The sequence below is a fragment of the Eumetopias jubatus genome, unplaced genomic scaffold (genome assembly GCF_037043125.1).
Source record: "Eumetopias jubatus isolate StellerSeaLion01/CBP00866 unplaced genomic scaffold, mEumJub1_p1.0 scaffold_12, whole genome shotgun sequence".
NCBI lineage: Eukaryota > Metazoa > Chordata > Mammalia > Carnivora > Otariidae > Eumetopias > Eumetopias jubatus.
Window position 1 is genome coordinate 73,280,199 of NW_028274818.1, and position 16,985 is coordinate 73,297,183.

General features: G+C 42.5%; 1 protein-coding gene across 1 annotated transcript in view; it reads right to left on the reverse strand.

Annotated features, from left to right (window-relative positions):
• Nucleotides 1-818: 818 nt before the first annotated feature.
• Nucleotides 819-16,985, reverse strand: part of LOC114219860 (ectonucleotide pyrophosphatase/phosphodiesterase family member 7-like) — a 29,334-nt gene continuing 13,167 nt past the window's right edge. Inside the window, exons 2-6 of the mRNA XM_088017062.1 lie at nt 13,653-13,798; nt 6,136-6,762; nt 3,963-4,200; nt 2,690-2,813; nt 819-873 (exon numbers count right to left, since the gene is read on the reverse strand). Of these exons, the coding sequence (XP_087873188.1) occupies nt 819-873; nt 2,690-2,813; nt 3,963-4,200; nt 6,136-6,762; nt 13,653-13,798 (1,190 nt within the window). The remainder of the gene's footprint in view (nt 874-2,689; nt 2,814-3,962; nt 4,201-6,135; nt 6,763-13,652; nt 13,799-16,985) is intronic.

The following is a 16,985-nucleotide window of genomic DNA, read 5'->3' on the forward strand; positions in this document are numbered from 1 at the left end:
TTATTAAGCACCTACTGCGTGCCCAGTGCTGTCAGGGCATGCAACTGTGAGGGAAACCAGGAGTGGCCCCTGAGGGTCAGGGGCTCGCGCGGGGGAGTAGGCACAGGACTAATTATCAGACAAGTATGTGTAGACGCGCCGTGCAGGTGAGCTCCCCTAACTAAGGAGGACTTACAGTAGAAGTTTGACCTTGTAGGGAAAGGAATGTGGATGGAGAGTAAGAGGGCTGCTGGGGGTGGTGGGGATGGGGAAGAAAGGGAAACAAAAATAATGATTTCCATTAGGCATTATTGTGTCTCGAGTGAAAGGCAGGATAGACAGCAACCCATGGCGCTGCCTCTGGAGTTTGAGCTGTGTTCAAAGTCTAACACGTTTACTTTAGCACATCTCTCATAAAACTCCATTTGGAAGAGTCCAGAGCTAATTTGCTAAATATACTTGCAGAAGGTAGATGAGGGGGCAGATTAAATCTTATTACCCCTTTCAGATGAAAAACACTGAGCCTTGCTCAGCTATGAGAACAAGAGAGGAGAATTAATTCTAATTGAATGCATTTATTCTCATATCTCTTGTTCTAACACCAGCACCAAGTGAGCACAGGTTCCAACATAAGAATGATTTGTCTTTTATTCCCTTGACACTGTTGATTTAAATAGAGAGGGTGGACTGTGATTATTGCTGTTTTTACACAGAATTAATGGTTTCTGGGTCTGATGTTGTAGAAATCCTCTTAGTCACAATATCCTGAGGTAGAATCATCTGAGATATGACAATGAGTCTCAACCAGGGCTGAGTCTTGGTCCCAAGGGAATGATGCTTCAGAACTGGGCCAGGCGGATTGGTTCACTTTTGCTGTTTTGATCAGCTCTCTGCCTGCAATAGACAATGAAAACAAATGGGAAAGGGTCAAACTCATAAATACTAGGCTTATTCCGTTAACACGTATAATAGCTATTAATTGCTTTTTTTCTGAGAAGCAAAAGGGCATGTACAGTCAATGCCATAGTAAGTAATACTGTGTGGTTTTTTAAGATATTAGTAAATCTAGTCTGGTTCAGGCTTTCCTGATGCCATAGATGGGAGGTAGATTGGGAAAGGACCCCAAGTGGGCCATAGCACTGACCTGCACACAGAAGAAACCTTTATTTTGGTGTGTGGGCTCTTGGGAGGGAGAAAGGTCATAAAGTCATACATTTCAGATCTGAATCTGGAAGAATCAAGGCACTGAAGGCATTTTTAACATCCCAGGGACCTCATAGGTGTGTGTTCAGGTGTAAGTGAAGATTAGGACTGACATTTAACACAAAAACTAAAAATTTCAGGGTGTGTTTATATGAAGAGAAGCTTTAGGACACATCCCATGGCCATGCCAGCAGCAAAAGGGGATGTGTATGTGCACATGCTGTATTAAAGATTTGGCTTCTGGATTTGAGGCTTTTAATAATAATAATAATAATAACAACCACAACCACCTAATACATTTTTAACTGTATGGAGTGGTTGCTTTTTAGAAATTATGCTGTGGGCATGGTAGTTTAATCAGTACCTTGAAGTTTTTCCTTTATCTCTCCTATAGCTAATGGTTTCTTTAGAAAAGGACCAATTGATTTCTTTTTAAAATGTTGCTTCAGGGTGTAGAGACCTTTATAGGTCGTGTTTCAACTTATAGGAAATTTTTATAGTTCAAATATAAATTACTTTAAATGTAGCCTTTGTAATGGAGTTAAGGTTAAGTAAAGTTCTGACTTTCCTTAAGCTGTTTATAGTGTTCAGGAGGCTCCCGTTCTATTGGGATAGGAGCTATGTTAAAGCAGAAGAATGGTCAGGGTTGGGTTTAATAAGGAATGCAGGAGGCTCAGTCTAATGATGTAATTATTGAGATAGAGAAAGAGGTGCACTGGGGCTCTGTAATGCTTTGATTGGTGGCAGAACCAGTGTTATGAGTTGGATTGTGTCCCCCCCCACCCCGCCCTGAAAATATGTTGGAAGCCCTAACCCTTGGTACTTAGGACCTTATGGTACTGGTGACCTTATTTGGAAATAGAGTCTGTAGATATAATTAAGATGAAGTCATCCTGGCTACAGAGGGCCCTAAATATCATGACTGGTGTTCATATAAGAGAAGAGAACACCGTGTAAAGACAGAGACACAGGGAGAGGATGGTCATGTGATGATGGAGGCAGAGACTGGAATGATGCATCTATAACCAAGGAATACCAAGGATTGCCAGCAACCACCAGAAGCTAGAAGAGGCAAAGAAGGATTCTCCCCTATAGGTTTCAGAGGGAGCCTGGCCCTGCCAACACCTTGATTTTGGCCTTTTACCCTCCAGGTCTGTGAGACAATAAATATCTGTCGTTTTAAGCCAGCTAGTTTGTGGTACTTTGTTACGGCAGCTGTGGAAAACTAATACAATTGGTATGTCATTTGGGAGGCCCACAAAATGAAAATGCAGGGTCCTTGTTAAAAAAATCAAGAATTCTGAAATGGTGCCAGTAGATTATTAAACCAAGTTGGGGGCTCTTCTGAGCCCTGGGCCTTGCGTGATTCCTCAGGTCACAAGTCATGAACCTGGCCTTGGTTGCTGGGTTCTCAAAGTGCTGGATCCCCTTTGGCATGCAGGAAGTGGTTGAAGTGGATTATTACAATGTGCAGTGATTAACCATGGGAAACCCAAAGAACACTCACTTCTTTTTCCGATGAATGGCTGTGTATGTCACGCTAGCAACAAACAGAACTGCAAGAACTCCTGTGACAATCGCGAGACCAAACACTGTCTTTTGGAGAGCCAATGTCCTCCGTGTCTCTGCTCCTGATAAAATATCAGATGGTTTTTAATTGTCTGATTATTAAGAGGCTGTTCTGGCTGCTCCTGGGTCCCTAGGAAGTTTTTCATCCAGGCTCTGGTGAATATTAATTATGGAAATGAAATGTACATTTAACCCAAGAAAGTGCTCACTGTAGAGAAACCTTGTAGGGCAAGTTGTTGAAAGCCGATTTACTAAACGACTTATTCACCAAATGACCCATTTTCCTAATGACCACTTTGCCAAGTGACCAATTTGCTAAAAAGCCAATTTGCTGAAAATCAGTTGGTGGGACATTTTGTTTATAAATAACTGATGACAGGCAGCCTAACCCCAGGCTCCCAATGGGCTATGGGACAGGGGAGGGGCCAAAAATTTTAGCAAAACTCCAAACTTAAAAAAAAAAAAGCCTCAATAATTTGGTGAATTGTCATTCATTTAATTAGATTCCTACAAAATGGCCTGCTTCCTGGGGGTTCACAAGAAGATCGTGTGCAGTAGCTTAGAAGAAGGGAAAAGGGTGTCCTTTGTACTCCGTTCTAATTGAGCATAGTTAAAACGTTTTAAGTAAAATAAATAAATCACCGAGCAGCATCTAAGTCTCTCTCTGCAGAAGAAAAGCTGGCCAGTGTTTGCAAACAACTGAATTCTCAGAGATGATTGCATTCTTCCTTTATATCATCCAGATTTAAGATTTTGAAATCTTAAGAATTAGCAACCTTATTTACAGGAACCACCTCCTTTCCCCTTTTTTCAGCAGTGAGTGGAATAGTAAGGTTTCATTCCTCCCCTGTGAGCAGCTTTCTTCTAGGCACCAGCAAGGACTGAGTTGCTGAAGGAAGGCTGCTTTTCTGTATCTAGAAGGGGCATCAAGGGACAGACTGCATGTGATTTCTGAGGATCAGAAGGATTATTGCTTCATGTTTTCTATGGAGAGCCTTCCTTTTGCCCCAAAGGCACTATATGAAATGCTGCCAACATGTGGAGGGATTCCCTACTTCCTTCTCTATCTGTTTAGAGCTGCTGCTATCTTGCCCTGGGGGCACCGAAGCTGCCAGGGAAACAGGATTATTCTGCCCCCCCCCCCCAATTTTGATTCTTTTCTCAGGACAGAACACACTATCAATTTTCTTTTGGTTGATTTTGTATCTCACCTGGCTGCTGGTCATAAGAGTCCACAAGCATTTCCTGGGTGACTGCCAGGGAGCCATTGTGGGGTTCAGGGGTAACCCCCAGGAGCTTACACATGAGTGGGTAGATGTGGATGCTGTCAAAAGGCTCAGCTAGGTGATTCTTCTTGAAATCTGGCCCAAAAGCTCTGAATATGGTCTTCATGTCCATGTCGGCATTATCAAAGCCATGATCTCCTTTGTTGAAATATATTATAAATCGCTGAAAAATAATAACAAAAAAGCCATTTTAGATTCCAGTCCCCTGAAAGAAAACTGTCCCTTATTGTCATGCTTGTCAGATCCATGAAATCTTTGAAAATTTAAACGACAAGGAAGGACACTGCTCTAAAGTGCCAAAGAGAAGAGCAAGGAATGAAAGATCTTTAAGAAAGAGAATAAAGAAAGCATACCCATTAGACATAGCAAGAAGATAATACTGACAATAATAATAAGCTCAGACATAGTGCCTCTGGTGATGGCCTCATGTGCTTTGCAAGCTCCTCAACCGTGAAGAGAGAAGAGTAACACCTACTTCACTGTGCACACCAAAGCAGGCAGATGGATGGGGATCTGAGAAGTGTACTCAGTGAGAGGCATTTTCTTCTGCCTTACGGTCAGTTCAGAAGGTTCCCTGTTCCCTCAAACCTGGTTGGTTATGTTGGGATTGTGACTACTGCATTAAGTCCCTTCACTTCACTCTCAACTTGTTACATCATGAACCAGGCTTACAAAGGCCAGTGACTGTAGAATCTCTCCTTGGCAAGACCTTAGCTTTGGGCAAACATCCTCAGTGTTCTGGGCCGTGTGAGTGATAGTAAAATATCAATAAATTGTTGCATTTTACTGTGACTATTTCCACCAACATTAAACAATAACCTTAAGAGCTTTCCTATACCTGTTATACTCTGAATTTGTAGCAGTACAAGAGTATACAGATTGCAGACATGATTATTAATGTTCAGCTCCTGTCCGTAGCCTAGGACAAGCATTCTTCAAGGGGATGCTCTTCTGTCATGTGATGTTTAGATATCACCTAAACTTTGTTCTGCCATGAATTATTGGTTGGTAGTTTACAAAAACCAGACCACCTTACTTATGTCTCACAATTAGCCTTGATTTTGGTATTTTCTTCTTTAGATTTGCTTATTTTTTCATAACAGCTTTGTTGAGATATAATTTGTATACCATACAATGTACCACGTAACATGCACAATTTGATGATTTTTAAATTTTTCTCAGAGTTGTGCAACTATCACCACAATCAATTTTGGAACATTCATTACCCCAAAAAGAAACCCTGTACCCTTTAGCAGTCACTCCTCATTTTCCCCCGACATCTCCCCCCCTGCTCTAGACAACCACCAGTCTGTGTCCTGTCTCTATAGATTTGCCTATTCTAAACATTTCATTTAAATAGAAATTCATTTAAAAAAATCATACAATATGTAGTCCTTTGTATTTAATTTCTTTCAGTGATCATAGTATTCTCAAGGTTCATTCAAGTTATAGCATGTATCAGTACTTTGTTCCTTTAATGGCAACAAAATATTCCATCGTATGGATATACCATTTTCATTTATCCATTTGTCAATTGATGGGTAATTGGGTTGTTTTCACTTCTTGGTTATTATGAATAACGCTATATGAGCATTTGTGTATAATTTTGTTTGTGAACAGGGTTGCTTATTATTATTATTATTATTATTATTTTTGATATATGCAAAGGGGAACCGGCAGGTTTTTTTTTTTTGGTGAATCTACTGGTGATCTGTGCATAATGATCAAGCACACAGGCTTGGGTTCAAACTTCAGCCTTACACTTCTAATCCCAAATCACTTCTCTCTATCTTTGGTTTATCCCTCATTAAAATGGGGGAGATAAGAATATCTTTAGGGGTTGGGAAAACAAAAAATGAAATAACTAATGATAAAATTTTAGTACAGCACTGGACAGTGCCTTGGTCAGGGAGGGATGTTTGTCATTATTGCATAGTGGTGACATAGGACAGGGTTGTTGGTTGGGATGTGGGGTTAGGAGTGGGGAACACTTAGGAAACAGTGGATTACAACTTATGATTTAATTTTTTTCAGAACTGTTTCTCTCTAGAGGCTGTCCAGACCCAAGATGACTTTATTCATTTTAGAATCAACTCACCCCATTGATGTTATAACCAGAGTCGGCATACATCACGATTGGCAGGACCCGCTTGTGTTTAGCAAAATGGAAGCGTTCTGGGAATTCCTCCTTCTTGTACACATTGAGGTGAGGGTGTGCATTCTTCAGTGCTTGGTAAACGGCTTCCTCTTGCCCTGGTTTGGGCAGGAGCATCCCCATGCCACCATAGTCCACGATATCAAACTTGACCAAGTCCCTGAACTTGATGTAGTTAGTCAAGAGGATCTCAGTGACATTGGGCTTCTTTTTTACTGTGGTCATGCCGTGGTCTGATGTGATGATGACATTGAGGTGGTCGGTCAAGCTGTGTCTCTCAATGGCTTCCACCAGGTACCCGATGGTTCTGTCGATTTGCTGAATAATCACCCTTCTCTTCTCCGTCTCAGGCCCAAATTTGTGTCCCATGTTATCTGGCTCTCCATAGTATAGAGTCACAAAGTCAAAGTCTTCCTTAGTGAACCAGCTCATGACAATATCGATGTTCTCCCTCCACTCTGTCTCGTTGCTGTCTGGGTGAGTGTAAGACTCCACCAGGGACCGCTGGACAGCCTCCCCTTTGTACTTCACACCTCCTCCAGGATAGTGGAATGATGCTGTCTTCTTCCCCTGCAAGCATAAGAAGAAAATTCTGTCAGGGCTGTTTCTCATATCTTTTTCATAATAAGTCAAGCCTGACCTGTTGATGTCCCTGCCCTAGCCCAGAGTCATAGAGAACATGTGAGCATTGGAGTCAGATGGTGTTGGACTTCATTCCTCGCTTCACCAGGATCTCATCGAATCTATAACACCATTAGTTGCAAGACATGCTATTATTTTATGTGCTAGTAGAAGAAGAATGCTGCCAGTTAAACCATGACACTCCACTGATTGTAAGATGCACTCCAACTTCAGAGTGGCAAGATGGAAAAAAAAAATTCCTTGGAATGGAGGAAAAATGGTACTTTCTGTATTGGTGATGGTGAGTGAATTCTTTAATTTCTTAAGCTTCAGTGTTTCTACATGTAAAATGCCAAAAAATTGATATGATTTTTGTGAGGATTAAGCCAGATAACTTTAAGATAAAGTGGTGGGGATTGTGTTTTGGCATGTGGTAGGCACTTTTTCTTTGCCTCCAGGTAAAGGAAACCACCAAAAAGTCTTCCCTGATGTGTGTACTGAACACTTAATATGTTTGCCTGCCCAGCACCCACTCCCCCTCTGCTGGTTCAGAGAACCCTGACTTCCCCTAGAGACTATGCCCTTGCTTCATGGCTCGTTTGGGATGTGTTGTTTACACATCTGGCTCAGAGGTGGGATGTGGCTGTGGCCTGGCCAATCAGAGGACACTGCATCCACTGGCCACAGAAATTGGTTCAGCCTTGGGCCCATGTCCCAGTCAGAGCCAAAGAGATTTGATCTTGAGAATTTTGGGGAGGAGGAGTAAGGGCTAGAGGAAAGCTTTGGACCAGAAATCAGGTTGTTTTAACAACACACATGATTTCAAAATATTCTTAAATGATCCCCCCAGCAGAAAGGTGGCTGGTAATTTGGTAAAATTTGGTAAAATTTGGTAAAATTATTAGGAAAAAAAATAATTTTATGTTTGCTCACCAATGAGTTAACAATGAGATGGACACATCTCACTAAATAAGTCCTGTTGTTGTAAAGCAGCTCCTCAGCCAGGACATGGAACACAGTAGGGACTCAATGGATTTTTCATTTAATGAATGAATGACCTACTTATTTGGGGAGCAAGTACTTTCCTTTGCCTCAGCAAAGCTATTAACTTGAAGGCTGTACTGTGACACTTCCTCTATCACCCAAGATTTGGATGTTCTGAAAAACACAAAAGTTCATTCGTTTTAGTAGAACCAAGGATGGTGTTGGTGTCACTATGTTGATTTGGTACGGAGAATAAATGACCAGGAAGAATTTGAGGATAATGGCACCTGGATTGTGGCTGTTTGGTCAATACATGAGCAGAAAAGTATAACCAAGAGTAATGACAAAACTTCCAATGTACTGTTTGAGAGAGAAAAACAGGAAAGCAATTTGGAAGTTTTAGGGGATGCAGTTGGTTTTCTACCCAGATCCCCTTATTGGGCCAGTGCACTCACATTCACTTCAGCTGCTCCACGTTCTGGAAAATTACCTTCGGCCAAGTGGCCAAATCTTGCCTCACCTGGGAAGGTGTGCCATACTGCTCCTTCACTCCTAGCTGCCTATGGCCAGTGATTGACTGATGGGAGGACAAAAGACCAGCTTCCTTGCCTCAGGTTGGGATAGCATGGAGGTGCAATTCATGCTCCAGAGCTGTCTGTGGGATTAGGCTGAAGCTGGTCTCTAACTGCAACTACAACTCACTTATCTTCTTCAATCCTTGCCCTGTCAGTTTCCCTCATTCCCATCTCCTGAGAACTCTCCCTCAATGCCCTATATGCACCAAATCCCTGTCTCAGGCTCTACTTTTAGGAAACTTGAAATAAGATATAAATCTTTTTTTTTTTAAAGATTTTCATTTATTTATTTGAAAGAGAGAGAGAGTGTGAGCACAAGCAGGCAGAGGGGCAGAGGAAGAGGGAGAAACACACTTCCCGCTGAGCAGGGAGCCCAACGTGGGGCTCAATCCCAGGACCCTGGGATCATGACCTGAGCTGAAGGCAGACACTCAACCGATGGAGCCACCTAAGCACCTGAAGATAGAAGTCTTAATACAAAGTATTCTTTTCAAGGCTTCAGAAGCTCTGCTATCCATTGCTATAGGTGAAATATTGTGCCCTCTGCCCTCCAGCATTCATTTTCTATCATGTGATTTAGTTTTATTTTCTCTAAAGCACTTTACCCAATCTGAACTTATCTTAATATGTTTCTTTTTTACTACTTCCCTCCCTTAGAATGCGAGTTCCGTGAGATCAGGGGCCGTGTTGATTTTATTGACCACTCTTTTCCTGGGATCTAGAACAGGCATGGCTCAGTGTAGGTGGTAATTTTTGGTTAAATACATGTTGAATGAATGCATGGATCACATCTCCTTTTGTGGGTGCAAAACCCATCCTATTCTCACTCCTGATTAACTTATGGAAATAGTTACAGAAGCTCTTTCTTTTTTGGATTCTAACATCTTATTTGTATACTCTTCAGGCAACACATTTTCATTTCTGATAATAGAATTTCTATGGTTGCTCTAACTTGCAAATCCTCTAATATTTATTTATTGCATTTCTGATTGGCATTACTCATAATTCTCAGTTTTTAGCGGTGGTACTTTGTTTAACTTACATATAAATTGACTTTGCTCTGAAGTATGGAATTGGCTGGAGGGATAAAACTTTCAACATTTTGTAGAACATAGTTTGACTGGCTATTTTATTATCTAGAATAAGCTGACATTGACATTATGAGGGACTTAGGCAGCTCTCCATAACCAGTTGACTTCTTGATGTTTGCATGTTAAATCTCAGATGTTCTCAACTTGAAATTGTTTTCTTGTGCTGTATGCTCAACACGCACCTTCTTTCAAGATATCTCAAACTGTAGTCTTAGGAAACTGTGGTTTTTTTAAACTTTGCCCCATAGGGATTTTAAGAGTTATACTGTTCCATGAAAGAAGCTCTGGAGAGAAATTATGTTTGGGTGTGTGTATACACCACCCCCCTCACATGACTCTGTTTATTTGGGACCTGTGATAATCAAAAGTGCTATTTTCAACAAATACTTCTTAGAAATAATCTGAGTACTTAATTGGATGCAAAAGAGTGGGTATTTACTATTCTACCCTTTAATTAGCATAATCAGTGTTTCCAGTAGCAATAGCAATTGGAAAATCGCTGGTTTTATTAGGTTCATTATTCTCCCTTAGTGTAGTGTTGCATCAATGTGCTCTTAAGTTGCTTTTTTTAAAATAAGAGTTCGTACTTCCTATAGGCAAAATCCTTGGGTTTTTTTACAGAGTCCGCCAAACTCCTCAGAACTAATCATTAGAACAGAAGTTTCAGTTTGGTTTTGCATTATGTCTGATCTCTTCCTTTAGGACAGAGTGAATGTCACAAGGTGCACATGTTTTAGGAAGGCCCTCGAACATTTCATCATGGTTGTACTTTGGTGGGAAGTATGTATGGTTTAGGGAAAGGAGTTAGTTCCTCCTTCTAGGAAGAGATTGGGTGGAAAGAGATGGACTCCATGTATGTGAAATTCAGAAGTCAAGGTTGATTCTGAGTGTTTTCATTGCTTTTCTGTGCTCCAGAGGAGTCACTGGATGGAAGGAGCCAGATGGCCAAGATTCTATTTTCTCCCCCTCCCACACCCTTTCAGAGGTCAGATTATTATTCTTAGAACCTTTATGATGCATAATAAAGACATGGTTTTGGCCAATATTGGGATGAAATATCTTGTTATTAATGCTCTAGGCAGAAGCAGCTGGTACCATCTAGCTCACAGCTCTTCCAAGTTTGGAAGCTACTGTCTAGGAGACTTGGCTTACAGTGAAAACTATACCTGCCCTCCTCACCCTTTCTCCAAATCCCCTCCTGGTTGTAGCCTATCATGGTCCTGATACAGACTCTTGGCAGCCATGGGGATCTCATTCAGATTATCCCCTGCCATTTCACTCCTTAATAGGCTCTATAGCTCCTCCATAGAGAAGTGAAACATGCCCCTAGGTTATTACTTATTTATTATTATTTTTTATTATGTTCAGTTAGCCACTGTATAGTACATTACTAGTTTTTAATATAGTGTTCAATGATTCATTAGTTACATATAACACCCAGTGCCCTCCTTAATACCCCCTTAATACACTTAATACCCATCACTCTGTTGCCCCTTCCCCCCACCCTGCCCCTAGGTTTTTATGGTTTTCCTGGACCTTAAAGTCATGGCTGCCTGCCTTTCTCTGAGGATTAGGACTTCTGAACTTGGTGAACCACTTCAGCCATGAATCATGTTCAGTTATCAGGCATGCTCATTTAAAATCTGAGCTTGCTGTAAATGGAGCCTCTCAGTTCATACCCTGACCGTTAGTGAAGTCTGCTGGAGTGTGGATATGTTCTTGGACTGTGAATAATGGACTCAGAGGTGGCCAGGAATCCCATCTTTTAGGCATCATCCACAGGGCATGTCAATTCTTATGTATCTCAATGGACTCTGGCAGCATTAATGTCATGGAAGGAAAACATTTTAGTCCTCTTAAAGGTAAATGCATCAATCTCCACAAAGCCCGCCTGGAAGATACTCAGAAGAAGGATGGATTTTCCCAGTGATGGATACAGGTCAGGCCACTCCCTTATAGTCCTGCCTGGTAATATAGATAGGCCCCTGAAAGGCATTTAGGGCCAGTTGGTATGCTGTTACTGGGGGGCTGACCTGGGGCCACAGGTTTGCTCTGATTGCAGCAGCTTTCCTGCCAACTCCTCGAGGACCTGGCCAATGGCCCTGTCCCATGGCAGGAGATGTCAATGGTAGAATGAGATATACCAGCTTGACTTTCACTTGCCAAACTCATGGCATATTGTCAGTCGTCGGGCCCTCCACCAGATCCTGTTTTTGCACAACCACATAGGAATTCAGCAAAGAGGAAGAACACTCTGATTATGAATTGAGCAGAAGGAGACAATGTCTTGAAAATAAATGGCAATGAGACAAGAACCATGAATAAGAAAAACTGTAGGAAAGAATGCTACCAGAAGCTTCATGCCAATGAACAAATACCATAGCAAGAGACTAGAGAGGCCCTGGGTTTTGAACAGTGAATTAATGAAGACTACCTAGACCTCCCTAGGAGCAAGGCAAATACGTGATTCATTATGAAATCCATGGTTGAATGTTTTGGCCAAGGAACTAATATTATGTTATGGTTAAGAGTTAAGAGTTGCTGAACCCAGAGTGAGTTCAAATCTTAGCTTTGCCTCTTGCTAGCTTTGTGACTTTTGAGAAGTTATGGCACCGCTCTGTTAAGTGGGCATGATCGTAACACCTACCTAAGAACTGTTATAAATTAATAAATGTAAAGCACTTAAATCAGTACTGGGCACATAGAAGGTGTTATGAATGGTATTTTCTTGGGGGGACAGAATTTATTTGCATAGTCTTTGCCTCAAAGTTAAAAAAATGTGACGGAGGAAGGAATCTAGAGCCCAACAGTTAAGGGAAAAATGAAGCTGAGGTAGAGTCATTGACAACCCCTTGTGATTCATTTAGAGCTATGTTGTCCAATATAGTAGCCCTTAACCACATGTGGTATTTAGATTTAAATTGAAATTAATAAAAATTAAACGCAGTTGGGCGCCTGGGTGGCTCAGTCAATTAAGCGTCTGCCTTCAGCTCAGGTCATGATCCCGTGGTCCTGGGATCCAGTCCCGCATCGGGCTCCCTACTTAGGGTGGAGCCTGCTTCTCCCTCTGCCTCTGCTGCTCCCCCTGCTTGTTCTCTCTCTCTCTCTCTCTCTCGCAAAAATAAATAAAATCTTAAAAAAAATTAAATGCAATTAAAAATTTGGTTCCTCAGTCTCACTAGTCACATTTCAAGGACTCAGTAACCACATGTGGCTAGTGGCTTCCATGTTGAACAGTGCACAGTAGAACATGTCTATCATCAAAGAAAGTTCCATTGGATAGTTCTGGCTTAGAGCTGTAGTGACCAACTGAAGTGCTAAAATGATTCAGACTCCTTTAATGACTAATAGTTTTTGAACATTATTTTTCAGCATGTTACATGCATTATCTCAGTTAAACTTCCCAATGGGCTTAAGAAGCAGGGACTCTGATAAACTTCATTTTATGGGTGCGGCAAATCAGGCACAGGACGGAGGGTTTTGCCCAAGGTCACGCAGCTGGAGAAAGGTGGAGCTGGCCAGATCTTGCTCCAGGAGTCTAAGTCCACCGCCTGCATGCTGAGCTGCAACAGTACCACCTTGTAGCATGACATGCCCAGTGTATGTTGGAGCACAGAGATGAAGCTCCAGTGCCAAGGGATCTTTGGAGCAAAGGTTGGTGTCTTGGGGAAGACGAGGAGGAGGTTCTACTCCAAAGTGATGACTGTGGGAGCTGATTAGGAAAATACAAAGCTGACAGCAGTTTTGGGGCTAGGACTTAAACATGCAGCTCTGATTTCTGCCTTTTTGAAGGAATAGTAAGTGGCCACTGGAATCCTTTCAAGTGAATGTTCTCAGAGCTTTTCATGGTCTGAAGATTCATTAAATGGTCAACTTCATTCTTAAGGGCTTTTATGGTTAAGTCTGAGGCAAGTGTATAAACAGATATTTATGAAAGAGCTGCTGAGTTCAGACCCTATGGTAAGCCCTGGAGGTGCAATCATGATTAAGCCAGACTCTGCCCTCATAGAGACTCATCCATCGATAATGGCTAAATGCGTATTTTGTTTAATACTTACCATCAAATCTATTAAATAAGCACATCATCATTATTCCCATTACTCAAGGTCACAGCTCCTAACCCCCATCCTACATGCTTAGGAATGAGAGGCGATGTCCCTGGAAGCCAACCCAGGGTTTCTGATAGTACCTGTCTCTGGGCTGTGATCCAGAGGGGGAGAACACCATTGTCCCACCACTCAGTCTTGTTCTGTGTCGTTTTGTGGGAGAACTTCCATTGTGTCTCTGTATTAAACATCATGTTGTGAATGACTCCGTGATCTTCAATCCAGCGACCTTGGGAATGAAGGAGGGAAGGTACTGATAAGTTCTACAAATGGATACTGCCAGGGTATCAAAGTGATCTTAAGACCTCCCCCAATATTCTTCTGGTTGGCCTATTTCTTCTGGGGGATTTTTGCTCCAGGTGGCTACCCTGGGGCTTCAGACTTGGTTTTCTGGAGGTACAAACGTTGGTAGGCATAAAGGAAGGGCTAATTTCTTCTCACAACAGCCAAATTGGATCTGCTCCCTGGAACAGACCTCACAGTCCTGGAGGAAGCTGGGATTGGCTGTGGAGCCTGATGTGGGAGGGAAGGCAGGGCATGGGGAGGCCAGATTACTTGGGCTATTCTGTGTCCAGAAGGTAAGAGCCTGGAATTTGGATATTTCCTGTGGGATGACTTTCCTTATCTTCTGCTTGTGATGATCTGATTCAATATTGAATATCCAGTGGGCCCAATTCTTGGCAAACATCCCAGGGTTTTTCCTAGGACTTTCATGCTGCTTGAGGAAAACAATGGAATCAGGAAGGATTTCTAGACATACATGGGTATAGACTTATTTCTCTCTACTTAAAGAAGGAAGGCAGATGTTGGAGAATGTGATTAAGCTAGATTATTCTTGAAAACATAAGAATTGAACTAGTATAGAAAAAACCTGTGATCTTATATTGTACCAGGGAAAAGGGGATGCATGTTGGGGGGCAGTCTAAAGAGTGAACCAAAAGATCCAAGGGGATAGCTGAGTACACTTCCTTACCTGCTGGGACAGAATCCTCTGGGTGACCCTACTGATTATAATAAGATAGTGATGATTTCTCCTATTTCCAAGTTAAATCAAGGCAAGACATTCTGTGACTAGAACTTGATGGTCATGGGAACCAAGAAGGGAAAGCTCTCCACTGGCTCAGAGTCATTGCCAGGCTGCTGGTGGGTAAAGCCCCCATATGATGACTCTATATTTAACTTTTTGAGGAACCGCCAGACTATTTTCCATAGTGGCTGTGCCGTTTTACATCCCCACCAGCAGCGTCCAGGAGTTCCATTTTCTCTATGTCCTCACCAACACTTGTTATCTTCCTGTTTTTGATTATGGTCAACCTAGTGGATGTACAGTGATAGCTCATTGGGTTTGACATGCATTTCCCGAATGACTGATGGTATTGAGCATTACAGGCTGGGGTCTTAATCTCTCTGTTATACTGTATGTCAGGGGGCAGGGCTGTCAAATACCACAACTGAGAGTACTTTGTTACGAGTAGGTGGGGGTGAAGTGGGCAAGAAGTTTTCAAGCCTCACGATTGAGTAATGGAAGCCTTTTGAAATCTACAACAAATTGTTTCGTTGTTATAGTATCTGAGCTTTCTCATGGCTGAGCCATGCCATATCACAGTAGATGAAATGGAAGCACAGAGACAATTCACCCAGCGGTAGCTTGCTTTTGCCTTGTTTTTGTCCACCACCCCCCTGCCCCGCAAATCCTGGATTCTGTTCTATGTGACTCTTCCTGCCCACTAAGGATCAAATCACCCTGGAATTACAAAAATCTGGCACTTCACCTAGTCTAGTATTTATCCATACCACCAACATTAGAATCAATTGAACTGCTTGTTAAAAAACACAAATTCCCGGGGCGCCTGGGTGGCTCAGTGGGTTAAGCGTCTGCCTTCGGCTCAGGTCATGATCCCAGAGTCCTGGGATTGAGCCCTGAGTCGGGCTTCCTGCTCAGCAGAGAGTCTGCTTCTCCCTTTGCCCGTTCCTCCTGTTCGTGCCTCTCTCTCTCTCTCAAATAAATTAAAAAAAAAAAAAAGCAACCAAACAAAAAACCCTCACAAATTCCCTGGTCTCCACTCTAGCCCTTGCTGAATCCACACCTCTAGGGTGGGGTCTGGGAGCCTGCATTTTCATAAGCTCTCCAGGTGGTTCTAGTGCCCACAGACATGTCCCACTGACATGTCAGAACCACTGTTTCAGGGGCTGTTAGTCATTCACACATGCATGTGGATTAGTTCTAGCAGATTGCCCATTACTCCAAAATCTGGGTTGATAGCAACTCCCCTGAGGGACCAAAGGGAGGACAGACAGCTGTCAAAACCTGGAGTACTCCACTATCTGGGGAAGCTTGGGGGCCCAAAGCCACTGGGAGGATTTGGAGGAGGGATTGGAAGAAGCAGAGGATGCCACAGACACAGAAACTTAACCCTCCTGGACCTTAATGATTCTGGCTTCCAGACTCTGGGACACAGAGGTCAATTATAATATCAGTTAAGTAGACGAGCCTGGGAACCAATCATAGAATCCATTTTCCCCTCAAAGAGATGTTACCCAAGTTTTAAACACCTAACCTTAAATGAGTTCATGGGGCATGACCCTTCTATTCTGTGGCATGGCTAGTCCCAGTAATTGCACAAAGGAAACTCTCCATGGTTTTGGGTTATTTCCACCCAGACACTTAAAGGCATGTTCTAAATCCAGCCAGCAGCTAGGGACCACTAATGACCCAGCAGAAATTTCCACTGCCCCTTTGGTTCCTGCTTCCTGCTGCTCAAGGCTCTTTATCCTGGTTAAGGGCCAGTTCTGGAATGTGGGCAGAACAAGACAGAGGAGGGAAAAAGCTAAGAAAGGAACAGCTGCAGGGAGTGGCAATCAGTTTTACTAAAATTGCATTTTCAACTCTGGAGACAATCAGGGATGGGGCTGGAAAAGCTACGTGAAGGCAACACTGTTGACCATGCCTGGAGTTCCAGTACCTGCAAAGGAACTGGTTTCACTTGGGTCAGATGACGCTGTCCTCACTACAGTATGATGCTACAGAAGGGGGGCTGCTCTCAGAGGCGAGACATCTGGTTTTGGTTTTGGCTTTTGTAAGCATTTGCTCCCTCTCTGGGACTCAGTTTTCTCCTCTGTAAAATGAGAGGGTTAATGATTTCCAAGGGCCTTTCTGGCTTTATCCATTCTGAGAGTCTGTCATCCATGTCATTTCAATGTCTGTGATGTGGGTAATTATGCAAGTTAAACAGGAAGTAGGGTGAGCTCTCCTAGAGAACGTGATTCCTGCTGCTTGCTAATTATGCTTTTATCAGGGTACAATGCATACACCCACACCATGCCAGTTATGGCAAGGTGTGGGTAAATTCACCCAACCAAGCCTTTCAAGTGTGGGAACCAACCCAGCTAGATTTGACTTCTTTCTCTTGATTCTC